Here is a 22,735-nt window from a genome sequence, read left to right as displayed (position 1 = left end):
ACCTTGGGTTAAGAACATTATTTGTTCTGGAGGTCCATTCTTAACCTGAAACTGTTCTTAACCTGAGGTACCACTTTAGCTAATGGGGCTTCCTGCTGCGCCGCCGCCACCGTGCAATTTCTGTTCTTATCCTGTTCTTATCCTGAAGCAAAGTACCCCTGGGCCAGATTTTGTAGATTTTTCTTTCACCCTTGGGGCCTTGCATCATCATCACTGCAAAAGATCCATTTTCACAATTTCTACAAATGATACAATCTCCTGAACCAGGCTGTGGTTCCTGATCCCACCCTGTAAAATTATTCTTGCTGTGATTGGTTAGGTCAGTCTTTATTTAACCAAGTATTTTACTGGATGTAAGCCTGAATGTTTTAGGAATTGTGGACCTTCAGAGGCAGGAACTCTAGCCCAGAGTCCAAGAGTTCAGTGTCCTATTCCGTGTCCTGTGTGCCTGACTGGAAACGTCTAAAATACAACCAGAAAAATCTGAGGCAGTTTCATCAACCCAAGAAGATGTCTGATGGGACGTAAGTACAGTGTGCAATCTATATGCTTTGAATTAGGATGGTGGTTAAATAAAATAACAAGGTGTGCCAGTTGCTTGACTTCATTCATATTGATTAAGCAAGCTTTATTACAGGAGAAGTTTGCAGAAATAAGATGGGAAGGGCAATTAACCTAATGTATTTCAAAAGGCAGCATTTTGGCTTTTATTGATTCAGAAATACTGTGGAAAATAGAATGGAAGTTTTTGATTGTGATTAGGAACAGAAATGAAAATTGGTGTAAAGAAATTTCATTAGTTATAATAACTTTGAAATAAAAGATATGCAGTTGAGAAATGAGATGAAATTGGATGTTAAGTTTAGCAAACCTAATTTGATAAATGAAGGGGATAAGCAGAAGATGGGCAAAATATCTGGCTGCATATAAATTAATTACTAAAGCAGACTGCAGTACAGTTCATACATATTAACTCTCTTTGGAACTGAATCAGTGGTCCTTATTATTTGTCAATTATTAGTCGAAAACAGATCAATTATTGGAGGCCAATGATAGACCAATTATGAGAAGATCACCCCTAAATTTTAAACATGGAATAGCCTACTAGGGCAATCTTATGCATGCTTACTCAGAAGTAAGTACCACTGTTTCACTGGGGCTTTTCTCCAAGAAAGGGATGCAAGAGATTACAGCAAGGAAATCTCCAAAGAGGTAATGTGAAAGACAGACATGTGAAAATTCATCATTTCCAAGTTTGAAGAGATTTTGTGAAATGACTAAGAGAAGATGGAGGGGGCACTTTTAGGAGCAGACTTCGGGAAATGAACATAGGTGGACAGATTGGAATTTAAAGATGTGGTCCTATGCCCAATTATCTGAGAATAAGTCCTGTTGATCAATCTGGGACTTCCATACTTAAGAACCCTAAAATGAGCTCTGTCATTGGAATGAAGCAGGATATAAAATAAATTCATAAGCCATCCCTGTCAACTGCTTTCTGCTCTGAACAACTGGGACAAAAATATGGTTGGAGAGAATAGGAAGTGTTTCCATAAAGAGCTAGTTAGAAAAAGTAAATGATCTATGAGTGGTATATGAATATGCCATATTCAGAGTAGACTCATTGATATCAGTGGACAAATTAGTCATGAATAGACCCACTGAAATCAAAAGACATGTCATTCCCTCATTTCTGGCTGGAAGGACCACAGAAGGGGGTTCAGAATAACTTCCTGTGATAGGATAACAAACTGAAAGTCTGCCTGCATGTTTCAAACTCCCCACCTCCTCTGTGTTCTTTGGTAGATGTCTGCGCAGAAGAAAAGTTGCACATGAAATAGAACCCAAAACTGATCTTACTCGCTGGCGATTCAGCTCCGTGGAAGGGCGGCATAAATGGTACTACGTGGCAGACAATGAAGAATGTGCCCGCGAACAGAATGCACTAGAGGCTTACACTCTAGGGCTGGACACTGTAAGTGGCTTAATGATAACAGATGGTACAACACTGAATGTCTACAAAAGGAGCACAGGGCATGAGGACTGCTGGCTTGGTCCTGGCTTGCTGCAGTTTCCCATGGGCTGGGCCATTTTTCTTTTGGCTTCTCATTTCTGACACCTCAGTTAGGAACACAGGAAACTTGGTGATTGCTTTCATTGAATCATAGATTGTAGAAGGGATCATGAGGGTCATAAAGTCCAACCACCTGCCACTTGGTGCTGTACAACCGCAACTTGATACGGTCAGGCTCAGATATGAAATCTTACTTGAAAGAAAGACAACCACAAATAAGATGAATATGCCGATCTACTGGAAATACTGAAATACATAACTTGGTTATCACTTTCTACAAGGTAGCTGCTCTGTGCTTGTTACCTAGAAAGCTGAGTGAGTTCATCTGCAAGCCAGAGTCAGTGTAGGGTTCTTACTTGTGGAAAGGGAGTTAGGCTACATGATCTTCTGGTCCGTTATATTCTATGGTTCTCTGATCTAAGAGCTCAGAGATGTTCTCTACAAAGCCACTTTCTTGCTCTCAATGATCATTCTCCAGTATACTGTGTCTGATACTCATTTCCATGATGCTCATATGATGCATTTGCGTGAGGGACTTAATGTGTGTGAAGATACTGAGGCACATGCATCCTCTACGCAGTTTGTTTAGAGAAAGACTCCTGGATTTCTGAACAGCTGTGATCTCCCATTGACGTGAAGCATTGTGAGATGTTTGCAGGTGTTGATTTCACTTGAGGAATCACGGTGTGGTTGTAAAACATTATTTTGGAACGGTCTCTCACAGCTAAACCATCCATTACATCAAACAATTTTTTGTATTTAACATGACTGTTGTTCAACTACATGAGGACCCAGTCAGGATAGGGATTGTGGTGGGTGGGAAGGAGGGAGTTTTGCCTTTCCCAGCCTGCTGGTGTCTCCAGGCACATACAAATAGCAGTTGGCGAGGGGCGGCGGCAGGGGGGTTTCATTGAGACAACTGCTGGGAGGGGAAGTATTAAATGACACTTCCCCATCTGCCATGGTCCCTATCCTGACTAGCTTTCTCTGCTATATTTATTTTTTGACCAAACAGTTGCGTTATATGTAGCAGGACATTTAACACTATGCATACTTTGTACTGTAGCCAGCCCTTTTAATTTCTGTACATTTCTCTTACTTCCCCCTTTTTGTTTTACAGAGTAGGTTCTTTCCAGACTTGCCCAAAGCCAATACGGCCCAGGAAGCAGTCCAGAAAGCGATTAAATTCTTCTCTGGCCTGCAAGCAGAAGATGGCCATTGGCCCATGGAGTGCTCTGGTATTCTCGCTCTTGGACCAGGTATAGGGAAGCTAACAGGCTTACTACAAATACATTAACTGGCCTCCCTGTATATTTTCTATCAATCTATTTCTTTTTTTTACCAGATAGGCTAGGCACAAATAGGTGGACATCATAATAACATAGGAAGCTGCCTTATCCCACTGGCACATACCAGTATATCTCAACACTGAACTGGTAGCAACCCTCTATGGTTTCCCCAGCTCTATGCCCAGGATCCAATTTGGGATTTTCTGCAACAAAGCAAAAGCTATCGCTCTTTCCAATGAAGTCAGAATAATCTAGAATAATGGACCTGTAAGCCTTTAGCTATGAAAGGAACAAAGAGATCTCACCTGTGACCTTAACAGTACATCAGCTAAGTAGGTTTTCCTCTTCTTGGTAAGCAGAGGTGTTTATCTTATTCAAGCCAGTTCAGACTGCCTTTGGTCAACTTCCTGGAATATTCTTCATTCTCAGAATATTTTAAACAAAACAATTCCCACCTGTTTAGGAAAACTAAGTCTAGCTTGTCTCACAAAGCAGAATACCACTTCAGTGCATCCAAACAGGGGAATAATCCATTGACTCCATTGCACAGGATATTGCCCATTGTTGGCATCACATAGCAGTATGGGGATGTGGTAGACCAGATGGTTGTTTTTTTTTTAAAAAAAAAACAGTTAATCTTTATTATTTTTAACTGTCTTTACTGAAAATTTTGATATTTCTTGTAAACCACTTAGAAGCTTTACTACACTGAAGTGGTATATAAATAAATAAATGTGGTTTGCATATAGTTAGAGATGTGAGAGAAATTTGTTTTTTAGTTTGCAGTAAAGGCCTTATTGGTGCTTTCAGAAACAGCATGAGAACTGAAACACAGGCACCCATTGACATTTTCTATTCACTGAATTTTGTAGAGCAGTTCTCCAGTCACATAATGTGTAGAATGGCATATACGAGAATAACAACAGCAGCAGCAGCAGCAGCAACAACAACAATAGCTTTGCAAAAATTTGTATATTGGGATGATGAATTTTCATGAGGACTTAAAAAATAAATAAATCACAAACTGATGTGAAAAAGTGAACCAAACTTTGAAATGAAGTGAGAGAAGCTGAATTCAGTTCAGTCCCTGCATGCAGAAGGTCCTAGGTTTGTCCTCTGGCATCACCTGATAGGATTGGGTAAGACCCCTCTGAATCCCCACCTGGACCAGCAATCTGAAGATAGTTCACTGAGAATCCTGCTACCTGTTGTTCACCACACAGGGGAAGTGCATATAGCTCCAGGCAATCACTATAAGCAGCATCCAACATTGAATAGTCCAGAATGAAATTATGGACCTTCTAGTAAGTGGGTGTCGCTGTGGGTTAAACCACAGAGCCTTGGGCTTGCTGATCAGAAAGGTTAGTGGTTCGAATCCCCACAATGGGGTCAGCTCCCATTGTTCGGTCCCAGCTCCTGTGCACCTAGCAATTCAAAAGCACGTCATAGTGCAAGTAGATAAATAGGTACTGCTCTGGCAGGAAGGTAAACGGCGTTTCCGTGCACTGCTCTGGTTCGCCTGAAGCGGCTTAGTCATGCTGGCCACATGACCCGGAAGCTGTATGCCGGCTCCCTCGGCCAATAAAGCGAGATGAGCGCCGCAACCCCAGAGTCGTCTGCGACTGGACCTAATGGTCAGGGGTCCCTTTACCCTTTACTTTTAGTAAGGGGGCAGAAGTGATGATCTGTTGCTAAAGATTTATGATTAAATCTTGTTATGTTTGCCCTTCTTCTTCTTCTGTTTCAAGATTGGGGGGGGGGCGCCTACCAGGGGTACAAAAGCACAAGTTACATTTCAATATCCAATCAGGTGGTATCCAAACAAATCAAACCAAAACGGAGATAGTCAAGTGTTATACATTGTTATCTTTTTTGAAAAATCAAACAGGTTTTTTGATGTCATGTTATGCTGCCAAGATCTCACTGCCAGAAGAGTTCGAAAGAGAGTTCCTGCGTTACATCTTCTCAAAACAGCTTCCAGATGGTGGCTGGAGTTTGTGAGTAGTCCAAAGAGGGCGTGAGCTTCTCTAGGGTGGCCTGGGAGCAGATGCTCTAATTCTGCATATCTTTGTCTTGGGCTGGTCCATGATGCAATTCCCCCGTGAAGGCTTCTTTAAATCACTTTTGCATTCTGCTGTCTTTTGATGTGAGCAATACTCACCATGTGGACTGGGCAGCAGGGTAAAGGACCAGAATGCAAGCTGTGGCAGAGAAAAATAGAATAGTGGCATGAAGGGTGGAGATAGGCAACAATAATGAAGATATGATATCTGACATCACTATTGCCTTTAAAAAGCACCATCTGTAGGAAGTATTACCATTGATAAATGGTCTGGTGAAGCCAGGTTGCCTCCATCCAAATGTATCCCGTCAATCCAATAGCAAACCACAAAATGTTTCGGGGTTTGACTCAGCTTTGAATCTGAATTGAGAATCTACATTCTCATTAACCAAAACCAGCTTTATTTATCTGGAATGGAATTTCAACTGGTATTCCAGCTGTATGAGCTGCTCTCAAGTCCATGCTGTCTCCTGAAAAGATACATTTCAAAGCACTACATGTCCTGCATTAAGGCATTACTTTAAAAAAAAGGAAATAGAAAACAAAAATAGGTATTCTGTGGTATCCCGGCTAATGGCTAGCTGACTGGGTATTCTTGGAATATTCCGACAAATTCTCAGAAAAGTTTTTGAATTTAAGTGAATGCGCCAGAAGAATGGAAACTAAACAATTCAAACAGGTTTCTAGACATCCAAACACTCTGGTCTATTTTCTAATGGCTCTTTGATCTCTCTTTATGGTAGCCATCTTACAGAACAGTCAACAGTATTGGGCACAACCTTCAGCTATATAGCTATGCGAATACTTGGACTTGGGCCTGACCATCCAGATGTAGTGAGGGCTCGGATAAATCTCCACAAGAAAGGTAAGACAGAATTCTCCAGCAGGGCTGGATCAATCCATTTTGCTCGAGCGTAGTGCCCAGGCAAAACTTGGGGGTCCTGATGTTGTACAGTCATATCTTCCCTCCTGTTTTTTCCTCCTCTAAAAATGATATTGGGAACTCTTGGGAGGGTCAGGACATGGGCCCTTTTGTGCCACTCTGTAAAGCACAAATGCAGTGATGAAATATCATTTCATAAATACAAAGAATGAGGTGAGTTATAGCCTTTATATTGCAGTAGCATTCACACATAGGGTTTAATGGCACAGTGGGAGGTGAAGTAGTTACTTTTGCATGGATACAGTCTGAGAAACATGTGCATATGGTTCCAGGATGATCAGGGCATTCACTCTGTCCAATATAGAAAGAATCCAAATAATGTGTCCTCTCACATGTCCTGTCCCCAATTCAGCTTCCCAGTTTTCTCTTGTCTGTATGTATACTCTTAAAGTACACTAATCACTGTCTCTCAAACTAAGTTCAGAGACTTCTTTCTCTGACTACAGAGTGGATTTAACACAGGAGCTATACTACTATCCAGTTGAATGCCAGAACTCCAATCCATTAACTGCCTTTTTCTTGTGCCTATGCCAAGTGCTGTCACCACCTCCCTCTGGCTACCTGTACCCACAACCAATCAAAAGGAGGCTGCAGCACAGCACTCTGGTGGAACTCTGAGGCGCTGCATCTCTAAACTCTAAACAAGTTGAACTTTCAATCACACAAGGCTATGAACATATCTAGGTTTTCATTGAAGGTTTCTTTGACTTTGCCCCTTCAGTCTATGGAAACAAAGAGTTTGCTAATTCTCTTTCCAGGTGGTGCTCTTGGAATCCCTCATCTGGGCAAAGTTTGGCTGGCTACTATGAATTTGTATAGCTGGGAGGGAATGAATTCACTGTTTCCTGAGTTATGGTATGTGTCTTGAAGTTTACTCATCCCCAACCCACCCTGCCAATCATGAATTGCCAAAGAAAGGTCTCTGCTGCAACAGTATTACACAGTAGATGGATCCTTCACTAAATAGCTATGACTTGGAAATGGAGACATCCATATTAGGTTACTCAGATGAAGAACATCTATTCATGAGACAGACTGAGATATGGCTGATTGGTGAGCAGACACATGTCATGGATGTTGCATATGGTGCATGTTAATGAGCAAAAATTGCAAGCCGCAAATGGAGCTCAAACTGCAGCCCATAGGCCTGGGAAATGATTTTAGGACTGTTTTAAGCAGTGCTTTTTTTCCTTAAAAAATTGTTTAGGGGAACTCTCATTTTCCTACTCATATTGAAATACTGCCCCTCAATGAGGCCAAACTTAGATTCACAAAATGTTTAGACACCCTTCTGAGCAATACCCCTCCCCACTCCCTCACTATATTTAAGGATCTGGTGACTTCTGTTTCAGTGTATCTGAAGAAGTGTGCATGCACACGAAAGCTCATACCAGGAACAAACTCAGTTGGTCTCTAAGGTGCTACTGGAAAGAATTTTCGATTTTGTTTTGACTATGGCAGACCAACACGGCTACCCACCTGTAACTGGAAAAATGTTTAGAGGTATGCGTACCCCTGCATACCCCCAGAAAAAAGCACTGGTTTTAAGAAAGAAGTAACCAGAAGCTTGCAAAAGATACTAGGTTTCAGGAACTACATGTGTAAAGAGATGCTGAGACCATTTGGTCTCTGTGACCAGTGAATTCTTGTCTATCACATTTTTTTGGTAATAGGGTATAACAGTTTCAATCTGTATATATAAGAGACTATGGACTCAGCTATACAGCTGCAAATAAAAAGTTTTAAGCGTGTTTTAAGTGCAATATACAATGTGACACAAGATGGCAATGGTGAGCCTTATGGAAAATTCAAGGTATTTAAAAAAAATTTATTTTCAGAACATTTTTTATATGTGTGTAGATTCCACCTATATAATAGTTTGCTCATGTGCAACCATCTCTCTGCCTTTTTGATGTGCTTGGGATTACAAAACGCAGCTACAAAGATATTTGGTGCACATTATGCCAATGTTCACGTCATGCCTATACTGCACTGGTCCCCCCCCACACACACTTTATTTCCATGCTCAGTGCGCAGGCACTCTGAGGTCCAAGGAGGCCTGGTCCACTTCCAGTTTTTGAGATCCCTAGCCATAATAAAAATGAAGATAAAAACGACAATATTAGAAAGCAAAAAAGGCACAAAAATATAGTGGAGGATGAATTATTGTTTTGTTTGTTATTATGTTATGCATTTTTGTCTTTGTATATTGTAAACTGCCCTGTGGTCCTCAGATGAAGAGCAATATAACCTGCCTTTAGTTTTACCCCTATATCCAGGATTCCTGACATTGTTTTCCATGAACCTGTTCCTTCCATCTTTCTGAAACAGGCTGTTCCCTACATGGATGCCAGCACATCCCTCAACATACTGGTGTCACGCTCGCCATATCACCCTTGTGATGAGCTACTGCTATGCCTCTCGCCTGTCTATGGAAGAAGATGAATTGATCCAGAGTCTAAGACAGGCAAGGCAACATTCTCCAAACATCCCATCATCCTCGGTCAAAGTGGGACCCTCGTACTCCCTCATATCTGCACTTGGGGGATTGTTTGCTTGTATCTGACAGGGAGAAGCCTAAACTGGATGCCTTATTTTCCATTTAAGGCAGAAGTTGAGCTCAGAGCATCAGTGTTTCAAAATGCCATGGGAATATTTATTTTGAAGAGAGGCGGGGGCATGGAAACATGCCACTGGGCCATCCCTATTCCATAGGGGAGGGGAACTTTGGGAGGGTAGAATTTGGAGTGGAGATGGTAGGCTACTCATGGCATCACCCTCCCAAATCATATGTCTCTCTCCTCCCATTTTTTCTTTTAAATTATTTTAATGACTCTGTGTTCGTTCTCCACAGAGTATTGCTTTAGACCTTTGCCTCTTCTCCTAAAAACTGACAGACAACACCCATGTTGCCTCCTCCATCACAGTAATACCAGACCCCCCCCTTTTATGCATCTTTTTCTTTCCTTCTCCCTTTCTTTTTGGGTGGTAAAAGGTGTTTTCTCCTCCCCTCTTCAGAACTACTGGAAAACAAATCAATGAAGAACAGTAGTAGAACCATTAATCTATGGAGTTACCCTCCTGTTCCTCCTCTAATGTTTAATTCATTAATTAATTAATATATATTATTTATTATGTTGTTGTTCAGTCATTCAGTCGTGTCCGACTCTTCGTGACCCCATGGACAGAGCACGCCAGGCACCCCTGTCCTCCACTGCCTCCCGCAGTTTGGCCAAACTCATGCCAGTTGCTTCGAGAACACTGTCCAACCATCTCATCCTCTGTCGTCCCCTTCTCCTTGTGCCCTCCATCTTTCCCAACATCAGGGTCTTTTCCAGGGAGTCTTCTCTTCTCATGAGGTGGCCAAAGTACTGGAGCCTCAACTTCAGGATCTGCCCTTCCAGTGAGCACTCAGGGCTGATTTCTTTAAGGATGGATAAGTTTGATCTTTTTGCAGTCCATGGGACTCTCAAGAGTCTCCTCCAGCACCATAATTCAAAATTATGAGGAATTATTTATTATAACATACCTCTTTTCATATAAGTATCAAAATGCTGATGAAGAGGACCATGAAAGCTGATGCTATAACACAAGGAGGGATGGGCTACCTTCCTAGTGCAAAGCATTGTGTTATGTGGGTACAGAGCAGATTTTGCCACACTAACATGAATTTTCAGGGTTTCTTAAAGCTCTGAAATGGCATTTGTCAAGTACACTAGTATCCTGCTTCTTCTTTACTAAGAAAGTCATTTCACTTCATGGTTTCCTTCTAGGAGATTTATGTGGAGGACTTCTCCACCATTGATTGGCCAGCCCAGAGGAACAATATTTACGAAGCCGATTTGCAAACTGCACACAGCTGGATGCTGAATGTTGCTTATGGTGAGTGATGTAGGAATTAGCAAGTCTTATTCCAGGAGTTCAGGTCTTCAGCATAGGTTTTCTAGGGTTTACTTGGCACAGGGAAAGAGAGGAAGAGACTTCTGTTGGTATAGGCAAACACATTGTCTGAGGAATAAGACGTGGATGTTTTGCATGTCCTTGACCCAGACACATATCCATGGAAACATACGTCTTCCAGGTTTCATATTATCACAGGTTGTTAGCTGGAAGCAAACAGTCGGCTCTGAGAACAAACACAATACAAACCTTTGTAGCAAATACAAGTAAGAGCCTTGATTTGTGAGCAAGAGGCCTGAATCATGCTATGGACATATGCCATGGCATTATGGGTTTTGTTGTCTTAGAACCATTAATGGTGATCTTCGCTAGGGTTTTGCCTGTCAGACTACAGGGTAGTTCGGGACAAATGATCATAGAAAAGTTTTTGAGAAGGAGATCTGCAAAAAGTTCGTGGAAATGTGGGTCGGGGTTACCACAGATGGACGGCATGGCATTTTGGGTTTTTCTCTGTGTTAAAAAATTCATTGGCTTTTTTGTTTTTGTTTTTTTAAAAAAATCTTTAACAGTTGAAAGCTAAGTTGCGTTTGTCTTGGCAGACTCTGGTTGGTATCTGTCATTGTCATCTACAGAGAATGCCCTGAATTCTGGGGGATATGTCAGCTGCCACAGTAACCACCATTGGTGTGCACAATTTTGGTGTGGTAGCAGCTGTTCTCCTTTTCCCACTGAATTCTGGGGAAAAGAAAATGGTCACAATCAGCCTGCAGCTGCTGAGAATTCTGCTTACCCTTTAAATGGGTAAGTGGCGTTGTAGCCTGGCAACGTCCCCCTTTGCAATCCGGTGCTACCTTAGCTAGTGTATGTGGTCTGCAACCTTCATAAGATGGCTGAAAATATTGGCTCTTAGCCTGCCAACATGATGGCCAATCACAAATCTGCTAAGTGGTGTCACTTGGGTCCACACATGAAAGAGGGTGTCCCATTAAAGGGACCCACAAGGAGTTGCTTCTGTCTGAACATCCAGGTGGGGGTTAGGGCCATAGCACTCACTGACCATGGACCTTTTGGGGAGTACCCCAATTTGGTGTAGGTGATAGTATTGGGTTGACCCTAGAAACACTTCCAGTCAGTAGGCAGGACTTCAAATGATATACCCAATGCCTGTGGCTAACATTCACATCTGTAAAGTTGTGGCCTATTTGACGCATTTTACATTTACTCTCTTTGTCCTGTCGGTTATTTCACTATAACGGGGGCAATGGAGTCATGGTGACTTGGAACGCAAGCTCCTCACTTTTAGAAAGGCAAAGGCAAAGGGAAAAAACCAAATGACCCTAAACCACTGGTACCCATCCGTGGTAAACCCCTTGTTCACACCCATGTTACCTTTGCAGATTCCCCCCTGAAATCATCTTTGAAATTTGAGGGCTGAAATCCTGCCTCAGTTTTGAGCCAAAATATCTTTTGGAAGCAAGTGCCATTGAATTCAATGGCGCCTTCTTCCAGTTAATTGCATGGAGGATTGCAGCCCAAAACACATGTGAGGAAGATAGAACCGTATTAACATGATTGCGATGTTCATAGTCTCTCTCTTATTCCTTCTGCAGCTGCCTTAAATTTGTACGAGAGATACCATTTCACCAGTTTCAGAAAGAAAGCCATCGCAGAAATGTATGAGCAAATCAAGGCTGATGACATATTCTCAAATGCCACCAATTCTAGTCCGGTAGGTCCTTTGTGAGTGTCTTTCAGAAATAATTGTATTGGGAACAGATTACATTTGATGGCAGTATATGTTCTTTCTCCTGAGGAAGATTTGCCCCAGAAACCAGTATACGTCCAAAGGTAGAGCTATGCTTGTGGCAATCTTGTTCTGCCCACTTGAAGGAGTTTCTGTGTTTGGCTGGTGACACACAGAGACATAGCCATGTGGCAGATGAGTGTGCTAAGTATGGAGGTATAGCAGAGGAGAGTTCCTAACTGGAATGATATCTCTTTTGTCCTGTAGATTTGTAACGTGTTTCATATGGTAATAAGACGGCATGTTGATGGAGCCAATTCTCCAGCTTTTCAAGAACATATCTCCAGAATTTTTGACTACCTTTGGTAAGGCTGGCATATTTATTCCACCCATCTTTGTAGTGTCCTGAACATGGTCTTGCATAAGTGTGGTTTTACAGACCTTAATCTTTCCTCAAAAAAGGGTCAATCAGACTAGAAAATGTAAAGCACATTCACACCGTACTTCAGAATGTGTGTATACCTGAGACAACCGTCAAGAACTGAAAGCGATCATTTCCCGCTCTCAGTTACTTTAGCTCCTTTCCTGGAGTGTCAGCTCCCTGCAGAGACAATGTGTATAGTTGGCGAATCCTTGGGAACGTCAAGAGTGAAATGGTCTTTGAAGGTGAGTGATGAAATACACAGGATCCTGGTGAGTGATTGAATGAAGAGCCTATGACATCGCCTCATAAACCCCTCAACAAATCCAGTTACAGACTTCCTACAAATCAGTACACTCTTCAGACCCTATTTGGCGAAGCCCAATGTCACAAATTGTACACAGGGAAATCAGAGAGGTTGGTTTGATGGGCAATGCAAGGAAGCACAGATGAGCACAGATGCTCAGATGGCAGTTTCATCACTAGGAGTGCCAGGGGGTTGCAGGGGTGGGGAAACCAGAAAGGGCATGCACACTCTGTAAAGACATCTCTGCCCTCTCTCTGATGTGAACAACCCTGTGCAAATGCGGCTTGCAGTGCAGTGGGATAAAATGGCCTTGCTGCGTTTTAAGCCAGTGATGTGAACATATCCTTATTTGCAGTATGGGAAGATCTCATGCACACCCGTGCCTCACTCCTTGTGTTGTATGGAAGAGATATCAGGAAGATTTTGGTCTCCTATTATGCAATGCAGATAGGTAACTACATGGTCTTGTGTCTGCTATAATCTCTGCTTTTTATATCTCTGCAGGTTGGGACAAGATGGTATGTTAATACAGGTACAATAGTGTGAACCAATATGTTGGGAAATGCTATGGGCTGCAATTTACATTGCTTTGGTGACTCTGAAGCTCAGCTGTCTTCTCCCTGCCTGACAGCACCAGATTATTTGACGTGAATATCAAAATATCAGGAGATCCAGTCATGGATCTCCTGCATAATGTGTAGCTTCACCCCAGGGTTAGGATTAGGAGGTCTGATGTAAGACATATAATGGTTGTGGGATGAGGTGGGGAGGAGGTTCACCCCAGGGTTAGGCCTAGGAGATAAGATGTACAATAACACCAGGTCATGTAGCACCTTTTTAAAATGCTGATTCATATCTTATCTGATGCGCCAAGAATCCCCAAACACATGCTGCTTAAGTGAGAGAACAAGAGGAAAAACTCTTGGACTTGGGGGAATACAGTCAAAACAAGAGCCAAGCGAAAGTGCAGAGGAGCCCTTTAGTTAATGATTTGCTCCCACTGTTCTTGCTTTCTTTTAAAATAGTGTATTATAAAATAAAAATGGGAGGAAACCAATTGTTCACCACTCCCACACAATGCTGACCACACAAAATTCAGAGAATTCTACACACCCACTCCAAACACATTTCTTCATCTTCCACTCAGTTAAGCAAGAGGCCTTATCACAGTTCCATGAGACATTCCAGCCCTTAAGGAGGGTGGAGAGCAAAGCCAGTGGGGTAGGGTGTAGGCTGGGAAGTGGGCATGACTGGGGACTAGTTAGAGAGGACTGCATTCAGCTCCCAGGCCAGTGGTTCTCCACCCCTGATCTAATGGACAAAACTGTTCTTCCTTTCTTTATATCAGGTCATGGGATCACAGACCTGGGATACAACATTTGTCATTCAAGGCTTCTTGGAGGTACCATTTTCAGTTGTCACATCTTCTGCTTTTGTTCTCTCTGCAATAATTTCCATTTACATATATATTTTAGATGGATGAACTGGCATGTAGATGGTGTGTGTCCATGATTTAACCAAAGCATACACATTATGAGATCACCTCATATGCCTGTCATGGTTAACCAAGAAAGGCATGTTCTCCAGGTGATTCTCCTAAGGTGAAGTCCAGGAATCCACATATTGAGTATTCATTTGTAACACTGAAGTTATCCCTAAAGAACTTGCATTTATTTTTGTAGCTGTCCAAAGTGATTCTTTTGTGTAAGTGTCTGAGATTTTCTCTGTGACTTTCCTGGGTCAGAATCTTCAAGCACAACTTCTTTCTTTGTCTAGGCTGGGATTCAGACCAATCCTGACTATGCATCCTGTCTGAAAAAAACCCATGGATTCTTGAAAGCCTCTCAGGTAAAGCACTGATCTTGGAATAACATACACAGGGAATCGATACTTCTTTCAGCTGTCTCAGCAAAAGAATCAGGAGGGAAACGCTTGTCTCTTTTTGCAAAGTAACATGAGCCCCTTTCATGTGTTATTCATGTGATGTTGAAGGTCAGCTTCCAAGGTTGTATGTTTTCCCCAGCCCTGCCTCTGATATGCAAGCATGTAGACATGGGTGCCTGCTTGGCAAAGCTTAATGTGTGGATGCTGTGGTCATGAGATGCTGTGTGACCTTGGAGGCAGAGCCAGAGTGTGGCTCAGTTGCCTCTTGATCACATGAGATTCATTCAGCTGAATAATGTGTCATGGCACGACTATAGAGTAATAGGTTTTTAATCTGAAGCCCATGTGATCCTTGGCAAGTAATATCAATTCAGTTTTATAGTGTGGCTTCAGTCCTATGTAAAACCTTGTATGTCCACTGCAATTTACCTCAACCGACACTATGGATTGTACGCAGTATGAATCCTATTCAGAGCAAACCCATTCAGGTTAATAAACATGACCAACTTGAGTTCATAAATTTCAGTGAGTCTACTTTGAGTAGCGCTAGCATTGAACATCAGGTTCAGTGCTACCATTGCATCAGGCTATAGCCATATTCTCTCTTCTAAATTACAGACCACATTTCTAACTGAGTAAATTTATTTATTCTTTTCTATTGTTTATTAATTATTGCATAGCCCATCGTTTTCTCCAAGGAGCTTAAGGTGGCATACATGGTTTTCTTCCTCCTTATTGAATCCTCACTACAACCCATTGAGGAAGTCTAGGGTGAGAGGCAGTGGGGATTGGCACCCTGGTCTCTCAGGTCCTTGTCTGACACTCAAACTGTTATGCCACACTGGCTTTACCACTGGTTACATATATAATCTGATTGCCTTTTATTAATATGCTGCTAATCTGTTTTTCAGATTGTAGATAACCCACCTAACTACCAGAGATATTATCGCCAGATGAACAAGGTACATCCAGAATCGTGTCCTGTCTGTGTGACACATAGCCAACAAAAACAGAGCTTTTAAGTTTTAATTCTGAGAATGTAAGGACATAAGAAGGGCCTGCTGCATTCGGCCAGTGCCCATCTAGTCTAGAATCCTGAAGAAGAAATATGGATCACCCGTCAAATACCTGGTTGCCTTTTTGGGAGGAGATTATTCTACAGCAGGAGTGGCCAACTCCCAAGAGACTGCAATCTACTCACAGAGTTAAAAACTGGCAGTGATCTAACCCCCTTTTGGGGTTCAGGTTGTTGAGCTTTTTTTTTTTTTAGGAAGGAGGAAGGTCCATTTTTGGTGGGTTCGGGTCAAAGTTGTTGAGCTTTTTCAGGGAGGATGTAAAATGTTGAGCTTTTTTAAGGGGAACCTTAAAACCACGGCTTCTTTGGGGGAAGCCAATGATCTACCAGTGATCTACCACACGTGTCCAGTGATCTACCGGTAGATCACAATCTACCTGCTGGACATGCCTGTTCTACACTGACTGCTGCCAAAGGAGTCTTAATCTATTTTCTTCATTATCCAGGGTGGATTCCCCTTCAGCAATCGAGAGAATAACTGGATGGTCAGTGACACTACTGCTGAGGCCATGAGGGCACTAATGCTCCTAGAGGAAAAATGCCCCTTCATAGAAGATCATGTGGCACCTCAGCGCCTCTTTGATGCTGTCAATGTGGTGAGAAGGGGGGAAAGCCCAGAAGAAAAAATGGGAAGCAGGCAGGAGGAAGCTATTGTGGGAAGACTGAAGTCATCTAGCATTCAGTAATAGTGCTGAGGAGAATATTGGTTTTGTGGGACTGTAGGCTAAGAGAATTGGTGGAAGTGTCCCTATGGCAGCATTTTATCCTCTGTGAAGGATGATCAGTCTTGAAGTTTGAGTTCCTGAAGCTCAGGTAAAGGGATGTAAGGTAGCAGGACTGAGAGCAATCTCCCCCAGTAAGCTGGATCGAAAGCTCACTGGGCATTAGGATTGACAACAGATGGAGTGTTGATCTTGTTCATTAGAAAGTAGCTGTTACACTTTACTTACAGTTTGAAGTCAAATACATAATTTGTTAATCTCTTTCCCTACAATAGTAATTTGGAGATAAATCACATTTGGTAGAAATAGTGCAAATTAGAAAATTTTATCCTGGAATCCTCATCATAGTCATGAGGAGCAAGGACACTTTCTAGGGTTTGCTAGAACAACTGAATCTCCCCATCTACCGAGTTCTCCATTGGCCTAATATGGTAAGAGAGGGCCAATTGGTATGTACTGAGAGCCACTCTCCTTTTGTTTAGCTCCACTTAAAATAAAGAGATTGGTTTGTCAAGAGCACAGATTCTGATTTCACACACCACTGTAGCCAGGTGGAGTGGCGCCTGAATTGCATTTGGTGCTTGTGGCAAAGTCTAAAACAGCAGGAATCTATCCAGACTTGAAAAACAGAAAATGGCCACTTGAATCATAGAGTTATCAAAGCACTTGGGTAGAAAGGGGCAACTAAAATGATCAATGGGCTGGAGGAACTCCTCCATAACATTTGGGGTTTTTTACTTTATAAAAAAAGGCAAGTGAGGAAGGGGACAGGAGTGGCTGGTGGGGCTGGGCAGGAGTGATCATCATGCACCTCTGCAAGTAAGACAAGGCATACCATGCCCATTCTTAAACCCTCTGTCTTGCCTCCCCCCACCCCCCGCCAATCCCACTTATACTTTTTTTTTTGCAGATTCTGAACATGAGAAATTCCGATGGTGGTTTTGCTTCTTATGAAAACAAAAGAGGGAGTAGGCTACTGGAGATAATGAACTGCACAGAATTATATGGTAGGAACACAGCCTTGATATCAGAACAACTTAAATGGGAATCTTTTGTGAATTCTGGTCAAGCAAGGCCTATTTCATAGATCTGGCCTGGGGATAGAGACCATGAACTGAAGTCACATGTTTGAAGGCAGTTTGTTTTGGCCATAGGACCTTGGCAATTGTTCACGTTGTCAGAGTCCACTGTAGGTGCTGATAGGAGAGATGTTCTAAGGCAGGCTGGTGGTTGGTTTCTGGAATAGGCAGAACAAAGATGACGTGATACGGACAGTCCCATGTGGCTCTGAACATGAAACCAGAATGAGCAACATTCTGCATGCAGGTTGCCCACCCCTTATCTAGACAAGGAAGGATTTTGCTGATAGTCCTCTGCACAAAATGCATGGCATGTTTTCCTGACAAGCTTTTGGTGGGCAAAGGGCTGACATTTTGACTGTTGTTTTTATAGAGTTTTTCACCCCTCCTGCTGTTTAAACTGCTAGGCTTTGGCTCCCTTTTTAATGATATTTTTGGGGATGCTGACAGTTTATAAATCTGTAAGCCATCTTGAAACATAAAGTAAAATACTTCACTTTATGTTTTTCAGCTGACTGTATGGTCGACCACACCTATACAGAATGTACTTCATCCATAATACAGGGATTGAAACATTTTGCGAAAAGATTCCCAAATCACCGGGCAGATGAAATCAGGTAATGGTATGAGGGGAAATCCCCAGAAGCTGAGAAGGATGTTATTGTTACATCATGATATTCATATTCTGTAGTCTTGAATTCTGTATTCTAATAGAATATTTCATGTTAAGAGCTCAGGAGTTGAATTTGTCAAAGACTTGGTTTTTTTTTGTATTTGATTGCAGCTCCAGTCATTATTTAAAATATATACATATACCTCCATCTGCTTACATACCTGGCAACTAATGATCACATGGTACATTTAAAGTGGACTCGAGTCCATAATTTTTTTTGCCACAGTAAAATGTGTTAGACTTTAAGGTGGCACAAGACTCTTAGTTGTTTTTACTGCAGTAAACCAACACAGCTACCCCTCCAAAAATTATATAGGTACATGTAACTTGCAGTATACATGCTATTTCCAACATTGAAGTGATACTTATGTAAAGTTGCTGCTGCTGGTTTAAACAAAGACTGATGAGGAACACTCTTGATTTTAATTAGCCATCACCTGGGAGGCTGGTAGGACCCACTATTGGATCACAGCCTGCTCTAAGGTGGGTCTCAATAGCAACACAAACATTGTTAAAACATTAAGAAGTAGGCCACTAAATGAATGTTTTGGGTGGGTCCAAGGTCTAAAAAAGTGGAAGGCTTCTTTAGGCCATTGAATGCCATTGTTACAAGGGGTTTGCCTTAATTATTGTCTCATCCAGAACCTGTTTAGCTTGAAATGTAAGAAGACCCCTTTGTTTTTCTTCCCAGTGATACTCTAAGTAAGGCTTTGCAGTTTTGTCGTAACATGCAGAAAGCTGATGGATCCTGGTTAGGGTGAGTGGCTTACAAATATCCCACAATGAACTTGACTGCGGCACTGGTTGGCAGAGTTTCTGAATGCATACATAGTGTTCGGAAAGAAAGACTTTGCTGACTGAGCTGTGGAAACCTTCACCTTTGGAATGCCTTTCCTACACAACAGCTTGACAGATAAAAAGGAGAGAACTAGCTAATGCAAGGGGAGAGCCTGTCAATTTTTAAAATTTAAATTCGCCAGTAGTGGCCTAATTGTGGAGCAGAGCTACAGCGAGAGACCGGAAAGGCCAAGGCTTCACTGGTCCGCTGCTGGAGTATTCATCCTGGCTGTGTTGGCCGACAACAACCCAACTCAATATTTTGTGACCGTTCAACTGAACTGTGTTTTAATGAAGTAGCTGCATAACGAAGTTGCACAAACCTTCACATTGTCACTAGGCTTAGGTGGGGGGGATGGGGACTGATGTGTTAAAATGGGGGAAAACCTTTGCTGGTAACATTGTATACTGATTCCTACATGATTCATCAGGAATAGTCACACCATTAGATCTACAGCCACTAGGCAAAATAACTGGTTATATCGATTAGATCCAGTTAGATCAACAGTAAGCAAGGGGTGGGGTGGGGTGGAAACTAGTTATAGCAACAAGCGATTCTGGCTTTGACCAGAAATTTCACTTCATGATTATGATAAATGAAGTTAGCCCCATCTCTACTTTCACTACTTTGAAGAGTCCTGTCTGTGGACAAGAAGCTACCTTCACATCACCTAGTTGTTCAATGTTTGGTGCTCCTAATGGAGGGATATGAAAGTTTTGGAAGAAATATGGGGGGGAACATAGCTGTAATAGCTCAGTTGGTAGAACACGACTCGAAATATTCCTGCATTAAAGGGGGTAGACTAGATGACCCTCATGGTCCCTTCCAGCTCTATGATTCTATGAAACAAACAGTGAATGAAAGGGCATACTCAAAGGGTGTAGTCTGTCTTTTGTCTCAGTATCTTTCATTCAGCGGCTGATGGGTTTTTACTCCCTGACAGGCAATGGGGCGTATGCTTCACATATGGCACCTGGTTTGGACTAGAGGCCTTTGCATGTATGGGATACATCTACCGTGGTGGGTGAGTAAGCAGCCGTTCGGGTAGAAGATTAGTATGAATGTTGCTCTGCTGGGAGCCCTTGATGGAGCTTAGCTTCAGGGTGGTGAAGTGGACAGACCATAAGGCTCCTCCACCCCAAAAAATCAAAGGCAGGGGAGTCATGTGCATATAACATTGACAACTCCAGCCCCTATGCATGCTTACTCAGAAGTAAATCCAACTGAGCTTAGTGGGCCTTACCTGCAGGTAAGTGTGCTTAAGATTATTTGGATGCAGCCAAGCTCAACAGTGGAACAAAACCCAATGAGGCATCTCATGGGCTGTTTTTGCTCTTTCTCCTCTCATATTTTCTAGGGAGGCATGCAAGGAAGTGACCAAAGCCTGTGAATTCTTAGTCTCCAAGCAAATGGAAGACGGTGGCTGGGGAGAGGAATTTGAATCTTACAGGTTTCGCAAATATATTCAGCACACCGTATCCCAGATCCACCAAACCTCTTGGGCTCTGTTGGGGCTGATGGCTGTCAGGTAAGCACAGAAGCTGGCAGCAGTTACCTACCTTAGCAAAGGCTTCTGTCTGCTTTTGCCCAAGTGGTTTCTGCAGCAGGTAGACAAACCAATTAAGACGTGCTGAAGAAACATACTTCTAAGTTCATGGGGCTTTGGCAAGAGGGGGCTGATCTGCCCAAAGTCCATTTCTTCCAAAGGCTTTTTCACACAAAAAACCCCCATTATCCATACACTATGAGTGCACTGCATCACTCACATAAATTTGTTCTGGGCCTGTTAGCTGAAGCAGGCTAGCCATGGGAGATGGACCTACCAGGACACAAAAGCCGTGAGCTGTGCACACACCACACCATACCTTTAAAGCACATGACTTTCCCTAGAGAATCCTGGGAACTGTACTTTATCCTTCACAGCTGCAGTTCCCAGGATTCTTTGCAGGAAGTGATTTGCAGTGATCTATGGTGTGTATGCAGCCTAAACCTCCATCGCAAGAGGCGCCTCTTTCTGGAAGTATCTTTGGTTGTGCTTATTTTCATTGGGTGCCATTATGGCTTTGAAAACCCATGGAAAAACAGGCCACAGACTTCCCTCTCACACGCTGTGTCCCTCATGCCGCATAGCTAGCTTTTGTAAACTTATAGAGGATTGAATTTTTCTGCAGCTTGGTATGTAGATGTTCCCAGGTGCATCTTAGTCCAAACAATTAAAATAATACCAAACAAAGAGGCAGTTAACACCATCTTAAGGGCAGAGGTGGAGGCCTCACAATTTCATTTATTTAGCTTCTTCACTTTTTGGAACTTGTGTGAAGGACTCATGCACTTGCAGGTTTTTCCACTAGGGGGACCCATTGAGTTTCTGTGAACCCACGAGTGGTTTTTTTTTCCCTTTTAAAAAGAAATTTTCCACCCCAGAGGAAAACTGTTAGGCTTTCCCCTCACCCCAGCCTCCAGCCCTCACTGGGTGCTGATAACAGAACTAATGACCAGTATTCTTGTGGCTTTGCAGATATCCTGATGTTCAGGTTCTGGAAAGAGGAATACAAGTTTTGATTGACAGACAGACATCGATTGGGGAGTGGCCTCAGGTGTGTTACAACTTTTAATTTCTTTTCTTAATCAATTATCCTCATAGCAATATAATTTCAAGGTTGACATGAACAGTATATTTCAGCCACCTATGAAATTGATCATGTCCTCCAAATATATGTAAAATGAATGAATGCAGAGCATTTTCCACCAAGTACCGAGAGTGTGGGTGGTTAAGCTGTTGCCTTCCAGCCTACATAGGCAATAGACAGGGATGGTGGAAGTTGTAATTCAGCAATATTTGGAGGACCAAAGGTTATCCCACCCACCCCCTCACTTACAGAATGAGGCAGATCAGAATGTACTCTCATTGGCATAATTACTGTCATAAAGATGCTTCTCATAGATGGCTGCAATGTATTGTGGACGCACATGGACACTTGTGTGACATTGGCAGGTGAGATCTTACAAGTGCTTCCCATATTTTCCGTCCATTGGACACTCTGATGTTCCTGTGGGAAGTATTCTGTTGCCTTAGGCACCCAAGTGCACCTGTCTGTTACTGCTGTGGCATCAAAGTGTGCCATCGGGATTGAGTTGTGTGGTATCAGATCACAGGACACAGCTGGCCCTACTGTTACCTACATGTGGCAGGCCAGAGGGGTGCTTTTAAAAAGCCGTAGACTGCCAGTTAATTATTTTATTTTTTAATCATGGAACGATTTGGATATTCAGCCTGAGATGCCACAATATCTTTAGGCACCTTTCCTACATTTTAATTGGCTCTGGTCTCTGATTCCTGCTTCCAGAGTCTTGTTTGCCAGCCAAAAGCTCGGTGATACTGTATGTGACAGTTGCTCTTAAAAGAGGTTACAGTGATCATACAACGGAGTTCTCAAATGGATTTTAATCACCATGAAGTCAGGACAGAAGACTGCATGTAGGTTGTTCAGGAATTTCTCTCTTGCCTCTCCTCAGGGTGACATCGCTGCAGCATTCTACAAATCTGGTACTCTGCATTACAATGCCTACCGAATCATCTTCCCTATCTTTGCACTTGCCCGCTTTACCCGGCTGTATCCCAGCAGCCCTGTCGCTAAACAACTCCTGAAGAATGGATCTGTGCATTTGGAGCAGAGTCAGAATGGAGGGTGCTGAGCAGAGGTGCACTGTCATTCCTGAGAGC

General features: G+C 42.6%; 1 protein-coding gene across 1 annotated transcript; it reads left to right on the top strand.

Moving 5' to 3' along the window:
* The first annotated feature begins 467 nt into the window (after positions 1-467).
* LOC117047885 (lanosterol synthase-like) lies at positions 468-22,726 on the top strand. Its single transcript, XM_033151114.1, has 22 exons — positions 468-524; positions 1,807-1,975; positions 3,195-3,333; positions 5,252-5,360; positions 6,169-6,290; positions 7,127-7,223; positions 8,700-8,835; positions 10,142-10,250; positions 11,879-11,997; positions 12,280-12,377; positions 13,245-13,272; positions 14,089-14,142; positions 14,517-14,588; positions 15,536-15,586; positions 16,146-16,295; positions 17,332-17,428; positions 18,012-18,117; positions 18,865-18,930; positions 19,955-20,035; positions 20,369-20,539; positions 21,530-21,608; positions 22,528-22,726. The coding sequence occupies exons 1-22, from the start codon at positions 511-513 to the stop codon at positions 22,705-22,707; spliced, it is 2,247 nt and encodes a 748-aa protein (XP_033007005.1). The 5' UTR covers positions 468-510; the 3' UTR covers positions 22,708-22,726.
* Positions 22,727-22,735: the final 9 nt, after the last annotated feature.

The sequence above is a fragment of the Lacerta agilis genome, chromosome 6, assembly GCF_009819535.1.
Source record: "Lacerta agilis isolate rLacAgi1 chromosome 6, rLacAgi1.pri, whole genome shotgun sequence".
Classification (NCBI taxonomy): Eukaryota; Metazoa; Chordata; class Lepidosauria; order Squamata; family Lacertidae; genus Lacerta; species Lacerta agilis.
The sequence above is the reverse complement of the archived record's forward strand: the minus strand, read 5'-3'. Positions and strand labels throughout refer to the sequence as shown.